Below are 25,689 nucleotides of genomic sequence, written 5' to 3' on the forward strand. Positions count from 1 at the left end.
ACTATGAGGCACTTTTTCCTGTTATTAGAATCATTTTCCTTGCTAAATACTATAAGCTTGTAATGCATATCATTTCATCAGCTAAATCTTCTTCATATCGTCCCGTTTCTGGTTCTTCATCACTGTAGCCAGGACCAAAATCTTGAAGTTCATAATCTTGTCTGCTTAAAATGGGAAACATATCCCCGTTGGTCCCATTGCTAATGCTTCCATTGAGAAGATTACTTGCTGCACTTTCCATCTCATCAATAGTCATGTCACATGCATCAGCGATCTCGTGTTTTGTAGCTGAAACAAACTTAGGGTCCTTTGCATACCTTCCTAGGCCTTCAGATATAAGTACCTGGCAGATGGAGGGGAGAGAATGAGATATACAATGGAATTACAGGAGAACAGACAGGTCATAACAACGTTTCTCATTTGTAGAAATACTAGAAACCCCATGCTGAATCACTACAGCAACCCACAGCAAAACTGTATGTGTAAAGAACAATCAAATCAATGGCTCCAAACCACACTGTATCAGTTATGTGATAATGTGACTGATAATGCAATACATCTGACTTTTCTCTTTAGAAATTTGGGAGTAGTCTTTGATAAACATCATCATCAGGCTGATATACTAAAGACAACAATTAATATATGTCAGATGGTGCAATTAGAACAATTGCATGAAACACAAAATTTTAGATACATTTTCTGTACTTTAGAGTATGTGGAAGAAAGATGAAGTCCCATTTGCAAATAAAATGTAACCAAGTGTATTGTTTAGCTCATAGCAATGGAAAGGAAGTGACAGATGGAAGCAAGAACAGTAACTATGATTCAGAAATGCTATATACTCTTTATCCTCAAATCTTTTTTAATATAGAAGGGAATTCTTAACATTCTTTAGTACACCTGCAAATTAATCCTTGCAGTTGTTATTCACCTCTCTGCATTTAGTACACTCTATGAATGAGTTCTTGATCTTTTATTCAGATTACTGCAAAAATGGTGATATATTTCTATAGAAACAACAGAGAGAGCAGGCATATGCATCATCTCTTCCCTATCAGCCGTTGTGGAAGGACACTTCATAACTGATCCTCATCTAGAAAACTTAAATTTCAAATCTCTTTGAAATCTCTAAAGTTCTCTAACACACTAATGTTAAAATTTGGATTCAGTAGAAATCATTTACTACATGACAACTACAAATAAGTTACCCTGTCTTTACCTAAAACCAGTTTAGGGCTTTGAAACTGAAAATGCCACATTTTCAGAGAGATAATGTGAACTGAATTATATGCTTTTTCAAGTTAACACAAAACCTGAACAGACAGACACTCTTGGCTACTTCAGAGGTTTCTGTAATACTTACCGCTTCTACCAAACTGTCTGCACTCCTCTGTTTGTCACTATGTTTATGCCTAAAGTCATTAGGTACAGTTAAATTGGCTGGTGTAAATGTTCGGTAGGAAATATCGGGGTCATCTGTGTACCACGAGCTCCTATGCAAGGAAGGCAGGCTACCATTCATATGCTCTGTAGATTCAGTCCTATCAACCTGGATCAGAGGTGTGTAATACGGAGTACGGTCCCTGTTGGGAGGGGTTGCAGGTGGGGTAGCCCAGGAACGCGTTGAACGACTTGGTGAATGTTTATGAGCTTTGCTGGAATCCAGACCTGCAACAGCCATGACCTGGTAAGGGGAAGAATTTTGGAAGTTAGTGATTTCAAATGGTCAGTCATACTCAGGTCTCATTTCAGCAGCTACTTCAAACCAATTGTTCAGGTAGCAGCTACGCAAAGTTAATGTTTTCTGATGTTTAATGGTCATGTAAAGGAGTAACAGGACCAAAATTGGTAAATTGACAGGATAAAGTGGCATTTTTTCTATTATTACTTGGATCACAAAATCTTGGTGTTAGCATTAATAAAGAAAAATAATTGCTTATACAATACATCAAACAAAGAAAGCAAAGTATAGAAACATTCCTTCTGTCCTGTAGGGACAGGATAGGAAACTGTCTGCATTTTCCAAACATTCTGGATGGTGTCTCTAGGCAATGGAAATTGCCATCTTCTCAGGCCCATGTCAGAGCTGGGCATTGAGCCTTGGAAGATGTCTATGTTGTGCTTGCAAATTCTCACAAGTGGAGCTGAGTAACTGCATAGGCAAAGATTAATAGACAGTTGTGGTATTATGCTGTCCTGGTCAAAAGTCCTTAGGGCATCCTGACTCTTTGTGGACACTTAAGAGACTCATAGGGGCAGACTGTTCCTTTTCAGTGTTTTGTAGAAGGTCAATGTTTGAGAAGCCTCATGTCTAGCAACTACAGGCCTACACTTGGCCTAGAAGTCATGCACAGGCAAACTACATAATACACTAGCACTGCTTCAAACAACAATGAAAGTCAGAAGTACACTACAGAAGCTGGAAAGATGTAATTCATTATTAGTTAAATAAAATCTTGTGTTTACCTGCTGTTGCATTAAGTGAAGTGGTAAAGCAGTGCGATGGTGGAAATTAGGAGAAAGTGGTATGTCATCTTGACTACTTTGTCGGCGGAGGCATTCAAAGTTAAAGGAAGATCGTCTATTTGCTACAGGGAAACCATAATTCATTAGGAAAATAAAATGCTTTTCCAGAATTCCAGTGTGAGTCAACTATCACACAAATAAAAACATATCCCCCAGTAAGAAGTAAGTTGTGCTAACAGAAGCAAGCAACTGGTTGTAAGATAAAGAATAGATTCATCATATGAACAAATGCAGTCCTAGGTAGAAGCCAGATGAGCAGCCTAACGTGACAGAATTTGAAACTGTTTCACAAAGCAAGCTTGTGTTATGCAGCAGACTGGTTCAGACACTGACTGAAGTTCAGAGTTTTGCTGTAAACTGCTGTGAACAGTGACGAAGAGCTTCATCTTTCCTTCCTGTGGTTTTAAACATTTTAATGAACCAGACTTCCCAAAGGAAATACCAAATCCCCAGTTCCTTGGAAGCAATGTGCAATATGAAAAACCATATCCAAGTCAAAGTTGACTCCTTGTCAATTTCTGTTACTTATGACAATGATAAGCCATGGTCTCTGCTGTTATGTATGCTGTTATTATTCATGTAAATACTAGAAAGGAAAAAATAGAAATCTAAACTGGATCAAGATGTTTGGCTGATGTGGAAATGTTTCAGCTGGCCTCAGTGAAAGCCTGCGGAACAATGGGAAGCAGCGCGTGGGTATCATTCCTGTGTTAGCTTCAGTGTGAAGAAAGCCTGGACACCGAACAGATAACGTCCTCACAGCTGCGAGCATCATAGTGGAAAACCAGAAAGAACCTGACCGTACAAAGCAATGATACAAAATTGTGCTCTCTTGAAACTTACTGAAACTATTCTTGTTATCTTTTTTCCCAGCACCAAGAATTTTGCGAAGAGAATTGAGGAGTTAAGTGCCATAGACTTAGGATTCCTCATAGTTATCACCAGACTCTTAATGCTGGATACTAACAATCAAGGTTTCTTGAAGAGCCATTAGACTAAAATGGGCACCTCCAGGAGGTGATTCAGTCCACTTAATGCAAACTTTGAATCTCTCTCCATTGTCTCTATGGTAAATCCAAATGCAGGAATGTAAGCCTTAGCTCCCGATCCTAAAAAATGCTATATGTCCCAATACCAAAATGCATAAAAAGCCAACCAAAAAGTTTCCTCATCCAAAACAAGACATTTATTTGCACATGCTTCTCCCTAGGAAAGGGTCTGAAAGAACGTCTTAATCATTTCTCAGTACACTTCTGGAAGCTGCTGAAATACTGTGGTGATGATTTTGGTATAGAAACCTCTAGAAAGCTTAGCACAGAGCTCAATTTACTAACTACAGTACTCAGACAAGGCACTGTATTTTACTTTAACTTGGACTGAATCCAGATGCTAGCAGAAACTCTTTAGTGCAATGTTGCACGTTCTTTCTTTTTTTTTTTTCTTTTTTCTTTCTTTACATGAGAACATCAAGGCTTCCTCCCAAGGCGAAACAGCCCATACACTAGTTACAAATAATAGGTTTGAGCTTCTTTTAAAATCTGCTGAAATACAGAGCCTCTAAAATTTCTCAACTGTATTGCTGAACATTAAATAAATGGTTATGACAGGAGGCCAGACTGTGCTCTTGTGCCATTTTACTGGGGTAAGTCAAAGTACTTGCTACATAATCCTTATGCAACTTAGATAAAAACTAGATCCTCTTATCCTAGGATATCAAATACCCTCTTATCTAGTATATTTATCTAGTCTCTTGTATAGGAGATAAAAAGCGTAAGCTCCCTCTAAAGAAACGTCTGATTCATACTGTCATCAAAACTTTATCAGAAAAGTTAAATGAATCCCAAAGGCTGCAGTCACAGGAAGCCTTCAACCCTCTCCTTGCAACACTTCCACGGGAAGAACCCAGGGAATTTTTGTAAGAACGTTGTTCTCCTGCAGTGTATGGAATGGATATGCAAAGCATCCATCTATTTCTTTGGCTTAAAATTCCTCTGCTACCAGAAAAGCTTGCAGAAAGGTGTACAGGAGTCTCTTTTCACAGTCTCCCCTTTGCTGTCCTTTCCTTCTACTACAGGAAGAGAGCTAGCAGCTTTCTGTACATTTCACTATCATTCATCTGAGTTATTTACTCTCTATATTGCAAGACTCGCATCCTTTCTACATTTTCCATCTGTGCCCCTTAAGGTCAGAAAGCCAAATAGCAGAGAGCATTACTAGTCTTGTCATAAGGAGCCGAGTGCCAAAAGTGAGGATCCAGCACTGACAGTATTGCTGAAGAATGTTGCCTTTATTATATAATAATATATTTTACTGCTGCCCTTTACTACAGCTTTCTGTAGCTTTAAACAATCCAAGACTACCTCAGACTTTGTATAACGATCCCACTACACTTGTCCCTGAAACACTTTTATTTTTTAAATCTATACCTGCAATTTCTTTAGGGTGTCTGAGACAGAAAAGGACTGAAACCCATTTTCCTACCCACGGGGTCCTTACAGTTATACTTCCGCAGATAAATGGACTGTGACTCTGGCTGCTAGCATCACCAGAATGAAAGACAACTCTGGTTTTGCTAGAAAGCCAATCCACCTGATAGCAGACAAAATGTGGAAACTCTTCTAGAAATGATCCTGTATTGTCTTGCCTGGATGGCACTGGTTAGATGGCACCATCCAAAGAGCGTGTAACAGACCTGGCTGTGCCTAAGAGTACTCTTACAGACACGATGGGGTTGCATGGAGGCGAGTGTTGTTTCTTGTGCACCAGCAAGGAAAAGCCCTAGAAAGAGGTTTATTTTGCACTTCAAAATGCCAAGTGCTTCCTCTCTGTGAAGTGTCAGAGGTTAAAGACCCAAATCCAAGAGTTTTGAATGTGTGCCTAGTTTCATCAGAGGATTAGCACTGCTAATCTCTGCAGTATGGCCTGGAACATAGAAAACCAAAATTACAAGATAAGCATGAGACCTTTTAGAAATGCAGGTAAAGCAATATTGTGCTTGAGATAAGGAGAACCCAAAGGAAAGATCTAAGGAGGAGAATAAATGAAAATTAAAGAAACAGGTAAAAAAAAAAATCAGTTGGCAACACTAATTCAGTCTATAAATTGAATCGTTTTCTCCCTGAGAAGAAACAGAATCTTAAGCATTGTTCCTGAGATGGCAAAATAAAGTACAAATGTCAATCTGAAATAAGGTACTTAGATCAGGATAACACTTTTATTTTTCACAGGGACTTTAGAAACTTGTGTTAAAAAGCTAAAGGCACTTTAAGGAAAAAAACACCAAAACCAAAGCACCATTAAGCTCACTCTTGGTTCTCTTTTTCCTGAAAGCTATCCTACTTCAGACTCTAGTGTTTACTAAAACAGTAGGAGGTAAAGATGTAAATGGCACTGATTACAGTGTCATTAAGCAGCCTGACTGTTAAGGGACAGGAAGTGCCAGCAGGTGAGTGGCTGGAGAGACAGTGGCACTGACTCACAGCAACACTGCACAGCTGTAGGTGTCAATGAAGGGCACAGGGACTGAAACCCTCTGGGCAAAGTTTCAAAGCAAACTACTGCTGCATTCTACTTTGCTCTCTCTTCATTTATCAAATCAAGTTAAAACTGGCAATTGAATTTGTTATTTCAATATTATTGGATGAGTGAGGCAAGAAATATTAGAAAGACGGACTTGTAAGCTAAGATCCATAGATTGTCTGAGCAGTCTCTCAGGATGGCTAGATATTTCTGCCATACACAATAATCCACTAGCAACAGTAATCAAGAAATAATTGAAATCCAAGTGAAATAGAAGCATTTTTAACCTGGAACATGTCTGAATGCATTTAAATAATTCTGGATTTGCAAACAAATTGTTCTTAATGTACTTACGTGTTGGTGTTGGAGGTAGCAGCCGTCTCCTAGGAGATCTTTTTGTATCATAACAGATCTGTGAATCATCTTCCTCAAAAAAACCATGTGGGTGATGGTAACCTTTTGGTCTTTCAAAATCTGAGTCATGGCAGTGATATCTACAGTGGTAATCATATATATGCCTGCATTTAAAATATAATAAAGAAAATGTTATTTCAGTCAGTTTCTGTAAATCTATTAGATCTCTTCTAGATTTTCAAAACTACTCCTTCTCCAGCAAGATAACCAAACATTACATTATAGAATTGCATGACTCAATTTTAAAATCCAGTTTCTGTGTGCAAACTGATTTTGAGATAGTGAGCATACACTTTGGTACCAGTATAGTTACATAGTAAGTCCTCAGGTGAAATTTTTATCAAATTATATTTTCAATGAAGTTATTCTTACCAGTACAGGCTAAAATGTAGGACCTCAGTTGTAAATTGCTTAAAAAAAAATAAAAATACTCTGTTCTACTGCCATGTGCTCTTGTGAACCCTGGGTAACATGTGGAGCACAGAAACTCAGAGAACAGAATTAAGCCTTTTACATTCTGGATACTTCCCTTGTCGAAAATCAAATCTTGGAAGGGTGTTATTTGACTGTAATTATCATATCAAAAAATTAGCAACCTGAGAATACTGTAAAATTTAGCTTTCATGCAAATCTTAGCTTTTACGCAAATCAATAAGATGCAGATTACGGTACCGATCTTGCCAGAATTCAGATGGCAAAGACAGTGAGTAGAGGAGGAGGAGAATTAAGCATGTCTGGCACTTGTGCATAGCCACTTTTGGATCTAAGATAAAATGGCAATGAATTCCTCTACTTCTGGGCTGGACTTCTAAATAAAAATTTTTTGACAGAAGTGGAGGATATTTTTGAGAAGTTACTGAATTTATTCAGCAGAAGGGAAACATAGCTATTGTAAGGAAGATGGACACAATCTACTCAAGATCTTATAAATGCATATGTCTTTCTACACCATAATGAGAAGGTGAATATTATGGAATTAAAAAAAAGTCATGAGATATTTGGGAAAAAGGTGCATTTTTTATTTTTTTTTTAAATAGGAAACCTTTCAGTATTATCAAATATAGGTTCAGGTTGATAGTCAGAAAATACTGGAACAGTCTCACATTTTAAAGACTAAATCAGGAACATCAGGACTTCTTCCCAAAGGAGCATCCAATCATTGCCTGAACAGCTGGAAACCTATTATTTATGTACAGGAGCAATCCTAATGTAAAGTTAGGACCTGCCTTGTTGCTGAAGCCATCCCTGCCTGAGGCCAATGGCACAGTGCTCAAATCAAACTAATCTGGTAATGCTCCAAGCCGTACTAACTTGGGAGCCACTGTTCCAAAATTAGAAAAACCCGCCCCAGTCCATTTCTGGAGAAACTGTGTGAAATAACATTGCAGGGAAAAGCTTAAATTTACCAGAATTAAATCAAGGCCTTTTCTTCTTAAATCTGAAATTAAGATATTGAATGCAAAGTTCACAGCAGTTAAATACACAGTATCAGGCAAGAGTTGTTAAAAACCACTATTGGACAGAAATACTCTAACTAGGATACTATTCTACTATTCCAAGTTTTGGCTGGAGAAGACAGAAATGAGTTAGAAAATGGAGGAGCCAGGTCATAAAACTAGAACTCTGTAATTACAGCAAGGAGCCTCAGATTAATACAGATTTGGATGTTATGCAGCCGTATAAATTTGTAAGAAATGCTAGTAGTTGACTAAAGTTCAATTGATGGCATTTCTGTAAAGCTTATGGATAAACCTTAAAAAAACATCTATTCCAAACACATTAAGGCCAGGACAGCTATGACAGTGTTAAATGTTTGTACTAAGGAGATAAAAAAACAGTATAAGAGGAGGATTATTAATAAAAAGGTATAATGAGAATTTTCAAAGGGAAGTCATCCAATTCTTTATCGGTCCAGCTAGTACTACCTTATGATCTCAGTCCATAGTTTACCAGTTTTACCTTTCTTTTTAAGTTAAATTAAAAGAAGAAAACTATTTCTAAAGGTTCCTCTCTCTTAGCTTGATCCTTCTTCCATTGTATGTGAAGCTTTATTTATAAATGAAACGCTTCTTTGGTTATGCACTGTCTAGTTTATACTCAGTTCAAAGGAACTTTGTGCTTTCCTTTGAATTTGGTACAGAAGTTTTGCTGGAGTCAGTCAGCACATGATGCCCAATACGAAAGATGTTTTGTACACACACTATTCCTAGTCACCATTTCACTTGCCAGCAGTTGCAGAGTATTAACTTCATGAGAGAATTTTCCATATAAGTGTGCTTAGTGAAGCCTTTACAGATATGTACCTAATTTATTGAAATATTTTTCCCGTTTTAACAATTATCCTCACCTGCTTCCTGACAACATACTGTCTTCCTCATAATATTCTTCTCCACTAAAATATTCCTGCTCTCCCAAATAATGATCATCATTGCAATAGTCTTGAACTTCACGTTCTTCACGGCAAATAGTAGGTCGACGCCCATCACCAGAGTCAGATCTGTAAGTAGCAAACAAATAATTATATTTTTATATTAATATAAAATATATATTGTATATTTTATACACAGTTCATTTAATATGCTTCCCAGAAAAAAAACCAGACAAGCATTAACGACTGTCCTGTTGTCAGAACGTGGTGTTACAGTAAATTGCATAGAACTACAGTTCAGAACATGACTATTTTATCTGTTCCTTAAAGACGACCTCCCTTTATTTCCATCCCCATTAAAATAGTTAATATGAGAATGCTCAATGAAGTCAAATATTTTTAAGACATTTTTACAAAATATAGATTCAGAGTACTTTGAAGAAACACAGCCTCTCTCAAATGACTGAAGTTGCCAAATGGCTAAAATATTAAGGAGCACTCACTGAGATATTCCAAGAAAAATCAGAAACAGATGTGCAAATCTAGATGTTAAAAAAAGCAATGCACTTCAAATAACACAATGTAACCTATTTTTAAAAGTTGCCTTAGAAAACATTCAGACCAGTAAAGATTTTGGGTCCCCCATAAATGGAACAGTACACATTAATATTTATAAAAGCTGAAGCCAGTGGGTTTTCCAGTCTTTGCAAGTCAGTTTTAAACAAAGGCTACCATTAAGTGTGATCTTTTGTCTGTTGAAAACTGCACAAACCTGCCTGGACTTTTAAAAGGGCTTGAATAATTTTGAACTTTACCAGAGGTTTATCCTTTTAGAACAGGCAGCGGAAAATCTGACTTAAAAATCGTCACTTAAGTTATTCATCATATGCATTATCATACAGTTAATTTTGGAAATTGTACTGCTTTAAAAAAAAAAGAAGAAAAAGGAAGGGGGGGAAAGAAACTACTTTGTGCTCTTTAATTATGTCAGAACAATATCAACTCACCTAATATATGTTTCATAGTAGCGGGTTCTATCCAGGTAAGCCATGAAAATAAGGAGAAAGATATTTTAAAATCAGGTAGTTCAGAGAAATTAATTGGTGATTACAGTGTACATTCTGTGACTAATCATTTCACTTTAAAAACTACTACTTTCAAAACTTATTAAAGTTATATGTTTCCCATACATCAGAGCTATGTTTCAAATACATTTCACACATCAGTAGGCAACAGAAATGAAGCTAAATATATGAATTAATTTCATGTAGCATAAGTTTTCTTATAGTGTATTTATAATATATAAATTTATTTAAAAGCAAATACATATTTGTAAGTTTACCTCCTACTGCTTGGTCTTCTACGTTTCTCATGATCAGTTCTGGAGTAGGAATGGTAGCCGTTTTCAGATCTATGCTCGTGATTTCCAAAATTTGTGTGTTTTCCATGAACAACTTTGGACACGTTGGCATTATTGAGATTGGCATTGGTTGAGTTTGGAACGTGCTTTCCTACTGAGTTGTGATGATGATGATTGTGGTATACAGAATTTCCTGCCTGAGGATATATATTTTTCTCAGTCTCACTTGCAGATGGAATTGAAGGCCGCTGAACATGTAAGGGACGGTGTGTGGTGTTGATCTGTTGAAATGAATCTCGTCTGTCACTGCTAATATGGTTTATATGGTTGCCAAAGAGGGCACCATTCCTCTGTTTTAGGGGAAGAGAAAGAAAAAATTACATCAGATACCTTAACAGAACATAATGTTGACAGTGGTAACTTTTCTCTCCTACATGCACACAAAGTAGCAATTCAAATAATGTGTGATTTTTCTTTCTAATTTTATGATGCTTCAGATGGGGTCTCCTGAAGTGATAGAGGTGGGATTGTGATAATGACAATATTTGTCTTTCAAGTCAACATTATGCTGTGATCATTATTCTTTTTCCGTACAACTAAATGTGACATCCGGCTTTCTCCACATTTTATTACGCAGGAGAAACCTAGATTCCCCATACATGAACATGCACCAACTTCCTTAGAAAGGGACGTGTCTGCTCAATTTTTGAGAACACTTTGGTGGAATTCGCTCCTATTCTCCCAGAGCATCAGTTTGCAACAGGCATCACTCAGACAGGATGGAGTGCCATGCAACAGCTTGCAAGCGTATCTCAAGTAGGTAACGTTAAGCTTTAGTGCTTCCATTCTTTCACCTTGCAGAGGTACAAGAAAGAGTAGTAACTCTTTATCAGCCCTGAGAGAGTGTAATGGATGGTGAAAGAGAGAATGAAGTGCTAAGTTATGACTGTGACATGCAGCTCTCTCTTTACATCTGACCCAGATTATGTAGCCTCCCTGTCTAGCCAGGTGTGGTCTTGGATGACAGCAGTCTGTCTTGAAGCTCAATCTAGGGAAGACAGGAGGTAATGATGGTTGGCAGAGAAATGCATCTACTGATGGTAGCTGCAGCACTGTCTCCAGTGCTGCATCCTCCTTTTTTGCAAAGGACAATAGCAAGCTATGGGGCTTCTGACATAATTACTGCAGAAGCATGCTTTTACATCTGCTTCTTCTGAAATGCTTGTGAAAAATTAAGTTTTCTTGCTGGCTGACAAATGGTTTGCAGATCGTTCCTGATTATAACACCAACTTCATGTGTTCACCATTAGACTGAATATCTATAGAGTAAAAGAGGAAAACTAATCTTTTTTTCTGATTGATTCTTATTGATATCCCTCACAGGAAATTGGAAATGGCATTTATATTTAGTTGACTGCTGTGTAATTCCAGGCATTCATTTTAAAATACGCAGCTCTGTGTCTGTTGTAGTTTGGCTGCATAGAATTTCATTCTCTTCTTCCTATCTACCACTGCAGAAGTTAAGACACTTGCAATTTTAAACCTTGCCACTATCAAAATTTGAGATGGCAAGGTTCATACCTTTTCTTAGGATTTGCCTAAGAAAAAAATAAGAATTAGTGAGAAAGAATTAGGGGCAGGAGAATCACCCTGCAGGAACTTCTTCCTAAATTTATGATGATGTGCAAGTGTCCTGGTAATACCATTTTTATAGATATAGATATACATAAAATATACTTATTTATAAAATATTTATATTGTGCTGATTTGAGGGGAGATTAATTATTATTATTATTATTATTCCATATTCAGGGATAAGCTCATTCTTTAATCTCATATTATACGATAAAACAATTCACGTAGCTGTGTTCTGACATTACTTTATAAACATCTTCCTCCTCCTCTGGATTGTTTTCCTCTGGTTCATCATCTTGCAAGTCACAGGATATAGCTCGGCGTATTTCAGGGCCAATATCATGAAGTGTCCTTAGTCCTGCCTAAATCAATGACAATATCATAATACATTAGGAATACAAATTCTTTTTTGTTCTTTAATTACAGGTGTGTTAATTTATTTTAAAGGACAGTTAACAAGTTTTTGTATCCTGACATCCATAGAGGATGCATTCTACTATATATCTCTTTACTGTTATTAATAAAAGGCTTATATTCCAGTACAACCCTGTTGAGGTGAGCATGTCTTTATTATCACAGTGTAGATCCTGACTAAAAGACCACTGATGTTTATGGAACCCTGTGGAAATGAAATTCATTTTATGATAAAGTTTAAGTAATCAGCAAGAACTATAATAAAATGCATTTCAATGAGATGCATATTTAATGTTAAAAACATGTTTGCAGCCTGTGTCCACAAAGGAAACACAAAGAGATCTTTGCTATAGCAACAGCAGTTTTAGCAGAGCTCAGATGGAAGAGAAAGCAGTGAAATAATTCCAGCTCATCTGCACTGCACTGTTATATGCAGATATTCGATTCAAAGCTTTAGTTTAGGACAAAAAACCATCTAGCTACAGCAGGCTGGACCTCAGCATATATTGGTTCATATTCCTCCCAAGCCTGCTACCACAAGCAACCTTTAGGAAAAAGCATAACGCTGAAACTGCCAAGGACAGACCTGCACGTTAGAGAGAAAACAGACATCATACTCAGGGCCAAGAATTCAGTGCTTTTGTATAGGCCTTACTTCCTTCAGAAAGGAGGTATTTTTCCTGTTTTAACTCTAGTTGTCATGGTCTGAAGCAAAAAACACAATCTTGTTCTTCCCAACTCTTTTTTTTATCTCCTCAGGTTCAGAAGAAATCAAAGATTTGTTCGTTTAGCCCTTTACTAACACTACACTTACCCTACTAAAAATCATGCACAGCACTTGGCTCAATTCTTGATTATGATCTAAAAACCTAACTTACTATTTTTCTACATTTTTTGATGCAGATGTGAGGGCTGTCCTAGCCCATCCGAGCTGTACTTCTATGGCATGACACTGACATTGCATGTTACTTGCCCTGGGGTGGCAGGAAGATGTGTAGAGAATTTTGTGTGTTTCAGAGCCCCAGATGGAGCTGAAGGACCTTGGAGGGCATCAAACGTGTCTTGGTCCCATTCAGGCTGCCTATCACACTCTTCCCTGGAGTACACCACAGCATCACAGTCAGGTTTCAGCTCAAAATGGAAATAGCTGGTTTGCTGGGGAGCAAAATGGCATTTATGCAGTGTGGGCAATCAGAACCTGGGAAGGGATGAACCTAAAAGCTTTGTATCTACCAGTGTAGATTTGCTTTAGGCTCCTCTTCGGGTTTCACTCATACCAGTATTTCACTTCCTGAAAACGGCACTTGACTGATCATATTAGCTACATGTATTTGGCAATTATATTTTCTTCCTCAGGGATGTACTTTGAGAGTTATGCTATAATTGAACAAGGCTCTAAAATTCATTTACTAGTGAGTTAATACACGTTTCATGAATACATTGTGCTTTCTCCCAATTCTTATGCTAATTGCATAGTCAAGACCTTACCAAGGTTGCTAATGTCATCATTTTGTAAGGTGCTAAAGGGAAGTAAATTTACCACTTTAAGGTACAGATTTCAAAGTAGAAGACCAAAGGCTTCTATTTATTTAGCAGAGGCAAAGACAGTATTTATTTAGCAGAGGATTACTATTATACTATGGTTATTCAGTCATTAGCAAGAATAATCACTTGCATTTCACACTCACTACCTGCTTATTTAACAGCAAAGAAAACTAGAAAGAACAAAACACCTCAACGCTTCACTGACACTTTAACATAAATATAAACTGAGGTTAGTATGAACGGAATACAATGCAAGAACTACTAAAATAAGAAAATAAGCATGCAGAAAAACAGCTGAATAGACCTACGCTATAGCAGTGAACATAAGAGACATAGTAGTCAAGTCGTGATTCCCCAGTGTTACTCATCTTCATAGAGCCCATCTTCTAACGCTGAAGCTGAGTGCAGTGCTCTGCAACTACACAAAAGCTCCGTGCTCTCAGTCAAACCCAGACTCCCTTCAAGCTAAGCCTTTCTGTGAACACAACACTCTCAGACAGCGGTATTATGAATTTTAATTCTGACAAAAAACTACTAGCTTATATTCCTGTCTGCCAAATTGTGACAAAGTACCACAAATACATGCCTAAATGCTGAGAAAAGCCATGTGTTTGGCAGCAACATAATGAATAGTAATTTAATTTTGATTACTTTTCCAACTGCCTTCTGGTTTACTTCTGGGTGAATTACTCCTCCTTTACTCAAGAGAAAGCAGGCAGCTTTTATAATCTCATGTCTCTTCAGTAATACTCATTTTCATGTAACAGACCTCTTGCAATGACACAGTCAACAACAGAAGACTAAAACCTAGATCACCATATGTAAAAGCATATGTTGGTTAAACTAAACCAATCAACTTTATTCACTCATAGCCAGTACTGAAGCCACAGGTTCTACAAGCAACATCCACCTGCAGAATTAAAATATTCCTCGGTGTATTTGCTCTAACAGAACTACCTACAACAATTTTCTGAACTCTATCACTAAAACAACGACTCCCATGTACTGTCTTATTTTACCTGGTGTAATCTGACAGTATTCTAAGTAATCTAAGAACTATTTTTATGACAGGAGAGCGCTGCATAGTGAGACAAATTCTCACACTGGGCTCTTACTGATAAGACAATCCTTCACGAGATCAGTCAGCTACCACTGAAGTAGGGATGATGTAAAAATGCAGGAATGGGTACTTATATATCAGTAGGAAATTCCCTTCTCTGAACCACATTTAATATCTTCTGAGAAGATCATAGAGGCAGCATGGACTGATAAAACATTTGACCTTACCTTCAAGCACTTCAGATCCAAATCAAAGATCTCCTAAAAGAACACACAAAAAAATCAAACCAACCTTCCCCAAATGTCTCCGTTAGTTTACGGGGAAGAAGGGTCCTTCTGATACCCATTTCCCTATATAACACTGCCCATTTTAGTCTGCCCAGCAAGAACCCTAGAGATACTATAATGCACAGGGGGGCAATGGGCATATATGTTGTCCTCCATTTGTGAGGTTCTAAAAACTGCTACATTTAAAATTTGAGACAATTTCTTCTCTTAGAGAAAAACCTGAGTAGATAGGACTTTTCAGAAAGAAAGCCTGGACAGTGATTTGTCTACATTTGCCAGAGGCATGCTTGTTTCTTTTTCACTACAACTACTGAAGTTCTTAGGAGGCCATCATTTCCCCAAACAGAACTTTATAAGACCTGTTGTTATTACATGTAAAGATTCAAGACTAGCCACGTTCCTGAAGCATCATGCTATAATGACTTTAAAAAAAAAAAAAGTCAAATTCGAGTGTCATACAGAAATTACTTCCTCACAGTCTTTGAGCATGGCTTATCAGAGTTGCAGAGGAAAGGAAATAGCAGCTAAATCCTCTTTACTTTTCCCAAATGGAACAACAAGTAGACAGTGATGACTGATATAAGAACTTTCATAATATTTTGTTTGGTTAGTAAAGATTCCTGGAAGGGTCACACTCTTTCTAGTCTCCCTTATATCCTTTTTTTAATGGCAGATTCTTAATTCCTGAAGATTTTCTCATGTCCAGAGAATTCTCACCTTTCCTTAAAGGAAGCTTCAAGATTATTTTATATGCCATTTCAGCAGTAAAAAACACCTTTAAAATTTTTCCCTAAGTAAGTGCAAATGTGAATAATAAATATTGATTTGTTTCCTATTTTTTGAGGACCAAAATACAATTCCCATCATTTCAAGAAGCAAGGGGGCAGTTCTGCCATCGTATGTACATCTAATATCCATCTCAGCTCACCAGACTGAAAACCTGCCTGGTTCACAAGGCTGTTAAATCAGTCAGGTGGATTACGTTTCTGACAAAATGTGTTTAATAATCCCAGCGTATTACAGAACACAAAATTTTTCAGTTCTGTTCATGTCTAGCTTTCCAACACAGAGTATTATTATTTGCTATATACAAATGTCTTTGTCTAATGTACCTGTAACTGGAAAAAATACATTTTTTTTCCCTCACATGGGTGTTAATTGTTATGTGAATTTACCCTACACTTTTTTGTAAATTTTGGTTTCATCAAAGACATTGGAAGATGAAAGGGTCTATAACAGAATAACTGAAACATGCAAGAGATGTTTAGGCACCAGTTCTATAGGGATAACATTGATCAAAACTGCATCATTGAATTATTCATGCTGTTCTGCAAGAGGACATCTGTTGTTTCTACTCAGGTTCTTCTATTTTGTTGTTGTTTCTTTGAAATAGAGGAAGAAAAGAGATTAATGTTACTGTGTTTGATGGCCTCTAATTCTATTCTAGAGATTTCACTAGAAGTTTGCAAAAGAAGTTACTATTTATTCAGACATTTTCTCAGCAAATTTTAATTTTTGATGCCTTCCTTGCTTAGTTTTTTCCTTGTAGGGATAAGAAAGATGAGACTTATCAGTCCAACGGTTAGTTAGCAAACCAGTGACACACAGTGCGCTGAACAACATAATTACATAATAAACCCAAGCATGTCTTTAAATAGGCTTTCCCATAAATGGACAAGATGACTTCAAATTAACATGATAATTCTGTGCAGCTGTGCTTTATGAGGCATAATAGCACCTGCAATGTGCTTAGGATGGCACAAGGCACTAATACACCAGTGCTGGGTCCTAAACAGCATCTGAAGAGACAATTAAAGATGCCCCTGTCTCTGACACGGCATTGAGATGACACACATGTGCTTTCAAATGCTGAAATAATAGAACTGTAGGAGTCCCTCAGTGACAAAAAATGTCAAATGACTAATAACTGTATTTCTGAATTGGTCATTTAGAGAGAGATAAGCTTAAAGATGCTTGAAAACCACCTCACGCCAAAACACCAGAACATTTAAAAGTAAAGTAAGTTAAACACTAAAACATGAAACAGTTAAATAATTTAAAAAGACTAGATTTAACAAATGCCAAATAGATTTAAAATCAATTTTCCACATCTATAGTATGCATAAAACAGTAACACCATTTTAGATATATTAAGAAATTTGTGTGTAATGCAGGACTCCAGAGTCATAACTTTTAGAAAACCATTTAAATTCTTATAAATACTGGAACTACAAAAAGGTATTTTTCCCTACATCTAAACTAAGCCCATATCCATTTTGAGGTATGGTGCAACCTACATATAGATGTAGTTTAAGCTCAGTTTAAGAAGTGCAAGCACAATATTTATTTAAACAGTAAGAATCACTATCACCCACATTATTTCTAGTCACATAAAATACACAAAGCTCCCTCTTCTGAGGCATCTTGTAGTGAAACCAGGAAACAGAAGAGACTTGTAAGCTTTGCTTCACAGATTTTAGAAGAATGATGTACATTTATGTATATTGCTATATAAATTCACTAGATCTGAAATAAAGCATAAACATGAATTCTAAATACTTAAGTCTTCAGAACTTCACATTACTGGAAGCCTGTGACTCTCAAAATGTTCATATAAACCATTACATATGTAGATAATGAATGTGTTTTTACTACCCGCTTATTCTATAGCAAAGAAAACTAGAAAGAACAAAACACCTCAACGCTTCACTGACACTTTAACATAAATATAAACTGAGGTTAGTATGAACGGAATACAATGCAAGAACTACTAAAATAAGAAAATAAGCATGCAGAAAAACAGCTGAATAGACCTACGCTATAGCAGTGAACATAAGAGACATAGTAGTCAAGTTGTGATTCCCCAGTGTTATTCATCTTCATAGAGCCCATCTTCTAACGCTGAAGCTGAGTGCAGTGCTCTGCAACTACACAAAAGCTCCGTGCTCTCAGTCAAACCCAGACTCCCTTCAAGCTAAGCCTTTCTGTGAACACAACGTGAACATGGGAGCACAATTAAACTGAACTTGAGCAACATATCACCCCCTCAGCTGATGACTACTAGAGGGTTTTTTTCTTTTTTGTTTTACTGTTTACTGCAGGGTTGATGTTACTTATAAAATTTGCAGAGAGAAAAAAAACATAATTAGTTTAATCTGAAACATGTTCCCAAAATCAAGTTCAGCTCAATAAATCGGTACTTTTGTGTACTTGTGAAGGGAAATATCCTTTATTTGTATGTATTAACAAAGAGGGTTACACGTAAATAAATGTGAAATACAGATGCAAATGTTACATAGTTTACAGTAAGTATTTTCCCTAGGAAAAATAATGTAGAATTAATTAATTTGCTCTAACTACTGGATGAAAGTAATTAAACTTGTTCATGCTTCACTTAACATTTATTTTACTAGCAATGTGACTACTCTTTGGCTCAATACAAGTTTCCATCACTACAGAAAGACATCTCCTAAACTACTGCTACAAATACAAGTTTGTTCTGATTTTACCCAGAAAATGTATTTATTCTCACTGCATAAGTATCAGTCAATAGCATAAGAAAGGCACTGCGAGCCCTAAGGAACATTTTTTCTCATGTCCTAGGAGCATGTAGAACACCACAAAAATGACAGTAGATAGAGAACATGAACTGGTCACCTATCATTTCAGAACCACTTGCTTTTCTTCCCTTCATAAGGGGTGAAAAACCGTGGGTCTGCAGAAGACAGACTATTGTAGTTCCAAGCAATAATGTTATTTTACTCCTGAAGATGTTTTTGGTGACAATATGCAAGTCTAGACAAACTGCTGGTGGTTATAATTTGAAGTGTCCTTTTCTAAGTGAGGAATTTGACACTTGACGGCAAAAAACACTTTACTCAATAGCCTAAGCAGATAATCCCCTGAGACACACTTCACTTTCTAGACTGCTTCCTCTTCTCTGACTAAACGAACCCAAAGAGCAGCCTGTGTTAGGCTAACAGCAAATTCTCCATCCTTGAGGAAAACCTGAGCTCTACAGAATAAAAATCACCCTGAATGCAATTATTGTGGAGTAAGAAGAATTCCTGCCTGCTGCATGCTTTGGCATTCACAAAGCAAATCAACTTTTGCAGGAAGCTCTGTTCCAATTTGCTGGCTCAGCCCAAACTTTTATCGTTTCTTCTCCCCCCTAAACATTTCTCAAACTCAGTATCAGAAGAAGCTGATTTCTTTATTCGAGATGGGTCAAGGTTCTGGCCCCAAAATTGTGAGGGGGCTCTGCCAGTGACATTCTCCTGACACAGTATGAAATTTTGGTGTCATGCAACCAAATAAAGTTCAGGCAAAGGATGAGATTTTCACAGTTTCATGTCTTAAAATGCCTAACGTCTTCATGACAAAAAAAAGTACTCTACTTATTCTGGTGTTAATTCAGAAGCTGCTGAGTTTACAGCTTCTACACTGTCCCCTGAGAGGCAGACACAGCCTCTCCTCACATTATAGGGCCTGAAAGAGCCTGATCAAATGCTGGATGCTGTTGAATAAAATCTCTTACAGAAGTAAATGTCAGCCCACCCACCACAATCAGTTTTGCTTCTCTTTCTCTAGTTTAGCTTGTCACACTACAATTACACTGCAAAAGAGCCACCTGCATGGTGAAAGAGGCATTTCTAAGAAATATTTTATCAAATTAAGGACCAAGTATCACTACCTTGCAGAGAGAGAAATTCAAGTAGGCTAAAGAGAAATGGAAGGCGAAGGAAAAAAAAAATCTTTACAATGGGTGTTTTTAAAGCTCCATTGTCCTATTAGAGAATTTAATATCAATTTTAAATGTATCCAGTCTTGTTAAATACTTGTCACTGATCAAGATCAACTGTAACATGCTCTTACTTAAAAGTTTCAAAAGGACAGGGCCAGCAGTTTTAACAGCACTGCATGAAAAGTGCAGCTCATTTCAAAGTGAAAGCAGAATTAAGTGCAACTCCTTCAAAAAGCTGCTTTGATTTTGTTGGCAGAAAGGCAGGCTAACTCCCCATTACCTATAAAACCCTCAGAACCTTGGAGTGGATAAACCACACCTTATTTTCTTATTGTTTTTTCTTGATGTTTTGCATCTCTTGACATCTTTGATGTCAGAGAAACAGCAGCCAAGAAGATTGCCTTAGTGTGATTCCCTGTTTGTTCACATCTTTATCACTGACATCAGATACATAAATATCATCAAGGCTAGGTAGCTGATGCATACTGCAGGTTAAAAATATTTTTGTTTTGTTTTATAGAGCAATATAGTAAAGGAAGAACCCAAAGCAATAGAAAACTTCTTTTATTAGTCCTAATTTTTCAAACATTATCTGAAATTAAATTTGAGAGTGTTAGCATTGTAACTTCAACTAGAAGTAATTAAGGATGCAAGAGGTGTGTATGTAAGAAAGCAGGGTTAAGTAAAACAGTTAATTCAGAAACTGTAAGAAGCCCATTAATTATTTTCTCCAGCTATTGAACCACCCCTAACTCAAAACTGCTTTTCAATAACAAAATACTCTTTAAAAGTAAGAAAAAAGTACATCCCTTGCATTGTTCAAAATTGAAAGGATGATAAAAGTTTCTTGAAAATTAGGACTATTTTATTGACAAATATACACTAATAACTGGTTCAAGTAGGATAAGAGGCTTGATAAAGTAAATTTTGCTGTAGTAATGGGGCTGTAAAGTGCTGGAAAAACATTTTGATGCCAATATAACTGCACACATAGAAAGCTTTTATGTAGTGAATTGTGAATGACAGAAAAGACATTTTGGAGAAGGGTAAAATTAAGGTGCCATTGATTTTAGTTTTTACATCTCCTGCCAAAACTTCTTGCTCTGATCAAAAAAAGTGTATCTTTTTACTTAACCTTGAAATTAAATTCTTTTTGTGTCTCTCTAAAGATAACATCTTCTAAGAATAGTATTTTTACACATGCTTCTGAGCCAGCCTGCCCTCCTGGGTCCATGGATTGAATCTTTAGCTAAATAATGTGGCTGCCAAGCGAAGATTTATTCTCACACTTGTTGAAACAGGACTTACTAACATGACTGATGTAGGCCACCAGAAATTTTGTCCTGTGTTATGCAATTTTCTTCAACTAACTAAAGATGGTGCAGATGACTCCTTATCTTTTGTACTAGATTTTTTTAGAAGTGCTTTTCTGGCTGAAAAAAATTACTTTTTATGACCTTGAATTCTAGTTGTAATATTGTGAAGATTTTGCTTTGCAGTTCTAAAAAATCTTACAAGTCAAAGTTCTTAAATTATTGTGCATCATTTTTCTGCCAATGTTAACATAAGCTGTTCCATCAGAAACAGCAGTATGAGAAGTAAATGTTTTAAACAGTTTTAGCTAAAAGGAAGGTATCCAACTTAATATCCTACAATATAAGTAAAGAACTAGTAAAAAACCCCCAAAGTAGGTGTAACTCTCTTGGACAAAGCAGTGCCTTAGGCCATTTGACAGTTAGTTACATGGTTTTCCCTTCAGTATCTTCAAAAGTACTAAACAAAACTGGAGGGGGGAGAAAAAAACCACCCCAAAGAAAATACCGCTGAGAACATAGGGAATAAAGGAAGGCAAAGGGGAGTGATCTACATTTAAAAAATTCTGTTACATTCTCATAAAACAAGGAAAATGGCAACATCCATGTTGTTTTCTCCCCTTTTTTCAGGAGAAAGGAGATAAGGAAGGCTAGGCTAGATAAGGCAGCAATCGCAGGGTTTATGAGATCCTTAGGAAACATGTTCTTAACTAATTAACTAGCCCTGCTGCTAATTCCGACTACCCCAAGAGAAAGTGACAGATGTCAGCAAAAGTACATGAGGAGTTATTGCTCATATAGCTTTTGACACAAACTGGAACGGTGACACTGCTTTTTATCTGCTGGTTTGCTTAAGGACACAACTGGTCTGCAATAGGGTGAGATGTTGATGAGAATATGGAAATACAGTTGGTCTTGATCCTTACAAATAGAAGAATCGGATGGCTGGAAAGCCCTTACTTACTGTAGCCTGATAAAAATATTTTCCTCATCTTATTTAAAGCTTTAAAGAAACAATTCCTAGTATAGGAAGGTTCTGAATGACAGAGCTTGAAAAACTAGACAGGCTTAGCCCGGCTTCTGCTGCTTTCATCTCTTCTAGCAATCCAGAAAGCAGAAGCTGTTTGCGGTGGTATTATCATGACTACTAGATACTGTGAAATCTTAACTAGTTTAAAGGAGAAACTAAAGAAAAGCTGCTGCTGAAGTCACATCTCTGCCTTGGTTACAGGAAGTTTCTTATTTCAAAAAGAAAGTTCTCAAAACAATGAAAAGAAAACGTAAACACAGCCAAGAATAAAAATAAAGGTCCCGTATTTACTGGCAGATTTCAGTGGCAGCAACTCAGGTGTAGCTGAAGATATTTTTCCCCTCCAGAGAGGAGAGAAGGCTGACTAATTTAGTACTTTTTTTTGTTTACAATCTGTTCCACACATACCTTAGTAAGCAAAGTCAGATGCTGCAACACTGTATGCGCAGTTTGTATGATTAGTTTATGCAGAGATATAAAAACAAACAGTAATTTCATCTGTATGAACTGGGTAATAAAGATATACATCCACTGTGATTGCTATGTGAAGTTCCTTCAGTGTTCACAATGCAGGTGTGGCATATATTGACATAATAGTCATCACAATTTCCCTAAGAATTGGGTGAGAGACAGAGTGATATTGCATGTTTCTGCTTTTCTTAGTTTACCAGAGAGATCTGCAAACATTATTTTACTTAGAGTATTTGAGAGAGTAAATGCAAAAACCAGCTACTATTAACTCACCGAGAACTGAAATAACATCCTCATAGTTACAAGCCTTTCACAGATCATTCAACAAAATTTCTGTAGTTGAAATACAAGTTGATGGTATACCCATAAATTACACTGCCAAAAATGGTTGTTAACAACTTAGGTATTTTAAAACATTAAATTTTTACAAGCATTTAAGCTTTGGAGAAAGCAAGTCTGGAATGAAGAGGCTGAAAATGGAGAGACGTCAAATTTGTGTACATTATAAGGCCAAAAGGATCCTCTGCGATCATTTGTACTAACTTCCTTAAAATACATCCCACAGAACTGTTCTCAGGGGCATTGATGAGAAGGAATCAATTCCTTGTTGAAGTAGAATATCTCTTTTAGAAAGATATCCAGGTCTGTTTCAAACCTATATCCCTATATAATTAATTATTCTAACAAACATGGCATTTTGACTTTGAAGTTGACTTGCCTCCCATATTGAATTATGTTATGCCTTTATATGCTGGACTGAAAGCCCATGAGACAGGGCTTTTTCCTAACCATAGGTTTCAGGTTTCTTTGAAACGGCATTTCCACTTTTATTTCATAAACCAAGGTGAGTTACCGATTAATTGTTTGAAAGACAAAAGTAGAACAGAGGAAAATGGGGAGAAAGGAAGAAAGAAACTTCCCATCCACCAGCCTGCATTATTTTACTACCACAGGAGCATTGTTTTAATCAGCAGAAAAATAAGTGCCATGCCTTGAATCCCATAAGCCTTTGTAGGTTCCTAGCAGAGATTCATGGTCATTTTTTTAGCTGTTCTGAATTGAGAAGTATTTGTCTAAAGACAGAGGAAGAACTAATTCTTTCCAGTTTCATCCTGCCCTCTGTCTTTGCTATTGAACAGGAAGTGCAATCTGGTAATAAACAACAGAGCACACTCACATTTGGAAACTCAAGTGTTTGTTTCTATATTGTTATGTGTGCAACTTCGAAAACAGAAGTGGAAAACCATAATACTGTGGCTTAAAACTAACTTTGAGCTCCTTTTGCTCAAATGCTTCTGAAATGAAGAAGTCTACAAAGTCCTTCCTAAAAATCCAATGTCTTTCACTTCCCCCTCTCAACTGTTTCCAGGCTTTTTCTCTCTTCCATTCCCCAAAATTTTCTCTTCTCTCATGATATGCAAATATAGTTTATACTGTAAGTATAAACTCGCAGTAAGCAAGCAATGTGCTCACACATCAATAGCAAGAATTGTGATGAATCTTTCTCTGCCTGTTGCATTTCTTATGCTTATGGTGACTGGGAACAGAATGTGTGTCAGAGCTGCCAGCAGAGACATTCTTAGGAAATAGGAATGAAACAAACTACCTGCTTAAGACAGCAAAAATGATTCTGCTAGATCAAAGTACAAATCAGCAGGATTTTTAACGAAGAAAACAGGATCTGAATCAGAATAACACATTCCTCCCTTTTTAGAGAGTGTTTTTCACAACATATTCCTAAATTTTGGCATCAGAATAAAAAGCTATCAGAAACATCAAATATCTTCATAGTTTGTAGGAATCTACTCAGCATTTACTGAAATTCAGAAAGTCGCAATTCAATAAAAATGGTGCAGTGTATGATGTCTGGAATTATCTGAGGACAGCCTTCCATTTGCCTGTTTCAAAGTTCATAATACAAAGGCTATCACTGGACAGAAGTTTTCAGAACATACTCTTTAGATCACATATACTCTATAGACTGCTTGCTGCAGGCCTGTTGAGAGACAGATGGCCAAATCTATTGTCCTGGTTTCCATTTGATAGCTTGTTTTAAGAGACAGACAGAAGTATATGACATTAATGTATGCTAATGTTACTTCCTATAAAAGAAATCGATGAATGTGAAGTTTGAAATTTGCAAGCATTAAAAAATACTGATAGGAAGGTATTTCACCAGTAATCATAAGTGGAAAAGAAAAAGAACAGTGAGAATTAAGAAGAAAAATGATACCACATAAAAACCTCTGTACTATGAGGTAATGCATATTAGGAAGTTACCCGAGAACTGGCTTATAGCATTGTAGGAAGGAACACAAAGAATTAAGTAGTTAAAGCAAAACAAAGAATGGAAATGATATCTCAGAACTTCATTCATCTGATTTTACATCAGCAACTTTAGACTATGATGTATCAACTAGACTTGCTAAGAAATTTTATAACCGTTGCTACTGTTTGAGTAATCCACAGAGAATAACTTTTTGCACTTACCTTGTTATAGACAGAATAGCAGGATTACGTTTTACTTTTCTGAAGAATAAGGGCCAAAAGTGTCCCAGCTAAATAAAATCCTTGCAGCACTGCACAATCATCAATATTCATCTACCTGCTATTTCAAGTAAGCTCACAAAATGGTTAGTTAAAAATGTAAAACAAAATCACCTGCAGAGCAATCGTGGTATTCTTCGCAGGATATTTCCCCACCAGTCCTTGTTCTTTGCGTTTCTTGAATTTCCTAAAGTAGTCCTGTATCAGGAAGGTGGCATAGAACTTCCCCACGGTTACCTCATCATCTAAATGAACAGACCAGACAGATCTCTCCCAAGTCAGCACATTTATCAATAGCCTGTACACTCATATCTGATTTGGGGGGAAAAACGTGATGGGTGCAATACGTACTATGCTTTCAGCTTACAACAATGGAACCTGTAACTAGCTTAAAAGCAATGTTTTAGCAAGCAGTTTAGGCTCAGTCAGTTAAGTGAACTCATCCTTAATAAAGAA

The 25,689-nt window shown here is 36.8% G+C and overlaps 1 protein-coding gene across 2 annotated transcripts in view; it reads right to left on the reverse strand.

Moving 5' to 3' along the window:
- Nucleotides 1–32: 32 nt before the first annotated feature.
- The window catches only part of CACNA1D (calcium voltage-gated channel subunit alpha1 D), a 197,469-nt gene continuing 171,812 nt past the window's right edge, over nucleotides 33–25,689 (reverse strand). For both annotated transcript variants that reach the window (XM_075053572.1, XM_075053574.1), the window contains exons 41-49: nucleotides 25,348–25,478; nucleotides 12,068–12,184; nucleotides 10,170–10,537; nucleotides 9,835–9,861; nucleotides 8,807–8,956; nucleotides 6,400–6,563; nucleotides 2,467–2,588; nucleotides 1,364–1,684; nucleotides 33–343 (exon numbers count right to left, since the gene is read on the reverse strand). In XM_075053572.1, coding sequence (XP_074909673.1) covers nucleotides 50–343; nucleotides 1,364–1,684; nucleotides 2,467–2,588; nucleotides 6,400–6,563; nucleotides 8,807–8,956; nucleotides 9,835–9,861; nucleotides 10,170–10,537; nucleotides 12,068–12,184; nucleotides 25,348–25,478 — 1,694 coding nt within the window. In that variant the 3' untranslated portion in view covers nucleotides 33–49. The remainder of the gene's footprint in view (nucleotides 344–1,363; nucleotides 1,685–2,466; nucleotides 2,589–6,399; nucleotides 6,564–8,806; nucleotides 8,957–9,834; nucleotides 9,862–10,169; nucleotides 10,538–12,067; nucleotides 12,185–25,347; nucleotides 25,479–25,689) is intronic.

Source organism: Buteo buteo, chromosome 21 (assembly GCF_964188355.1).
Source record: "Buteo buteo chromosome 21, bButBut1.hap1.1, whole genome shotgun sequence".
Lineage (NCBI taxonomy): Eukaryota > Metazoa > Chordata > Aves > Accipitriformes > Accipitridae > Buteo > Buteo buteo.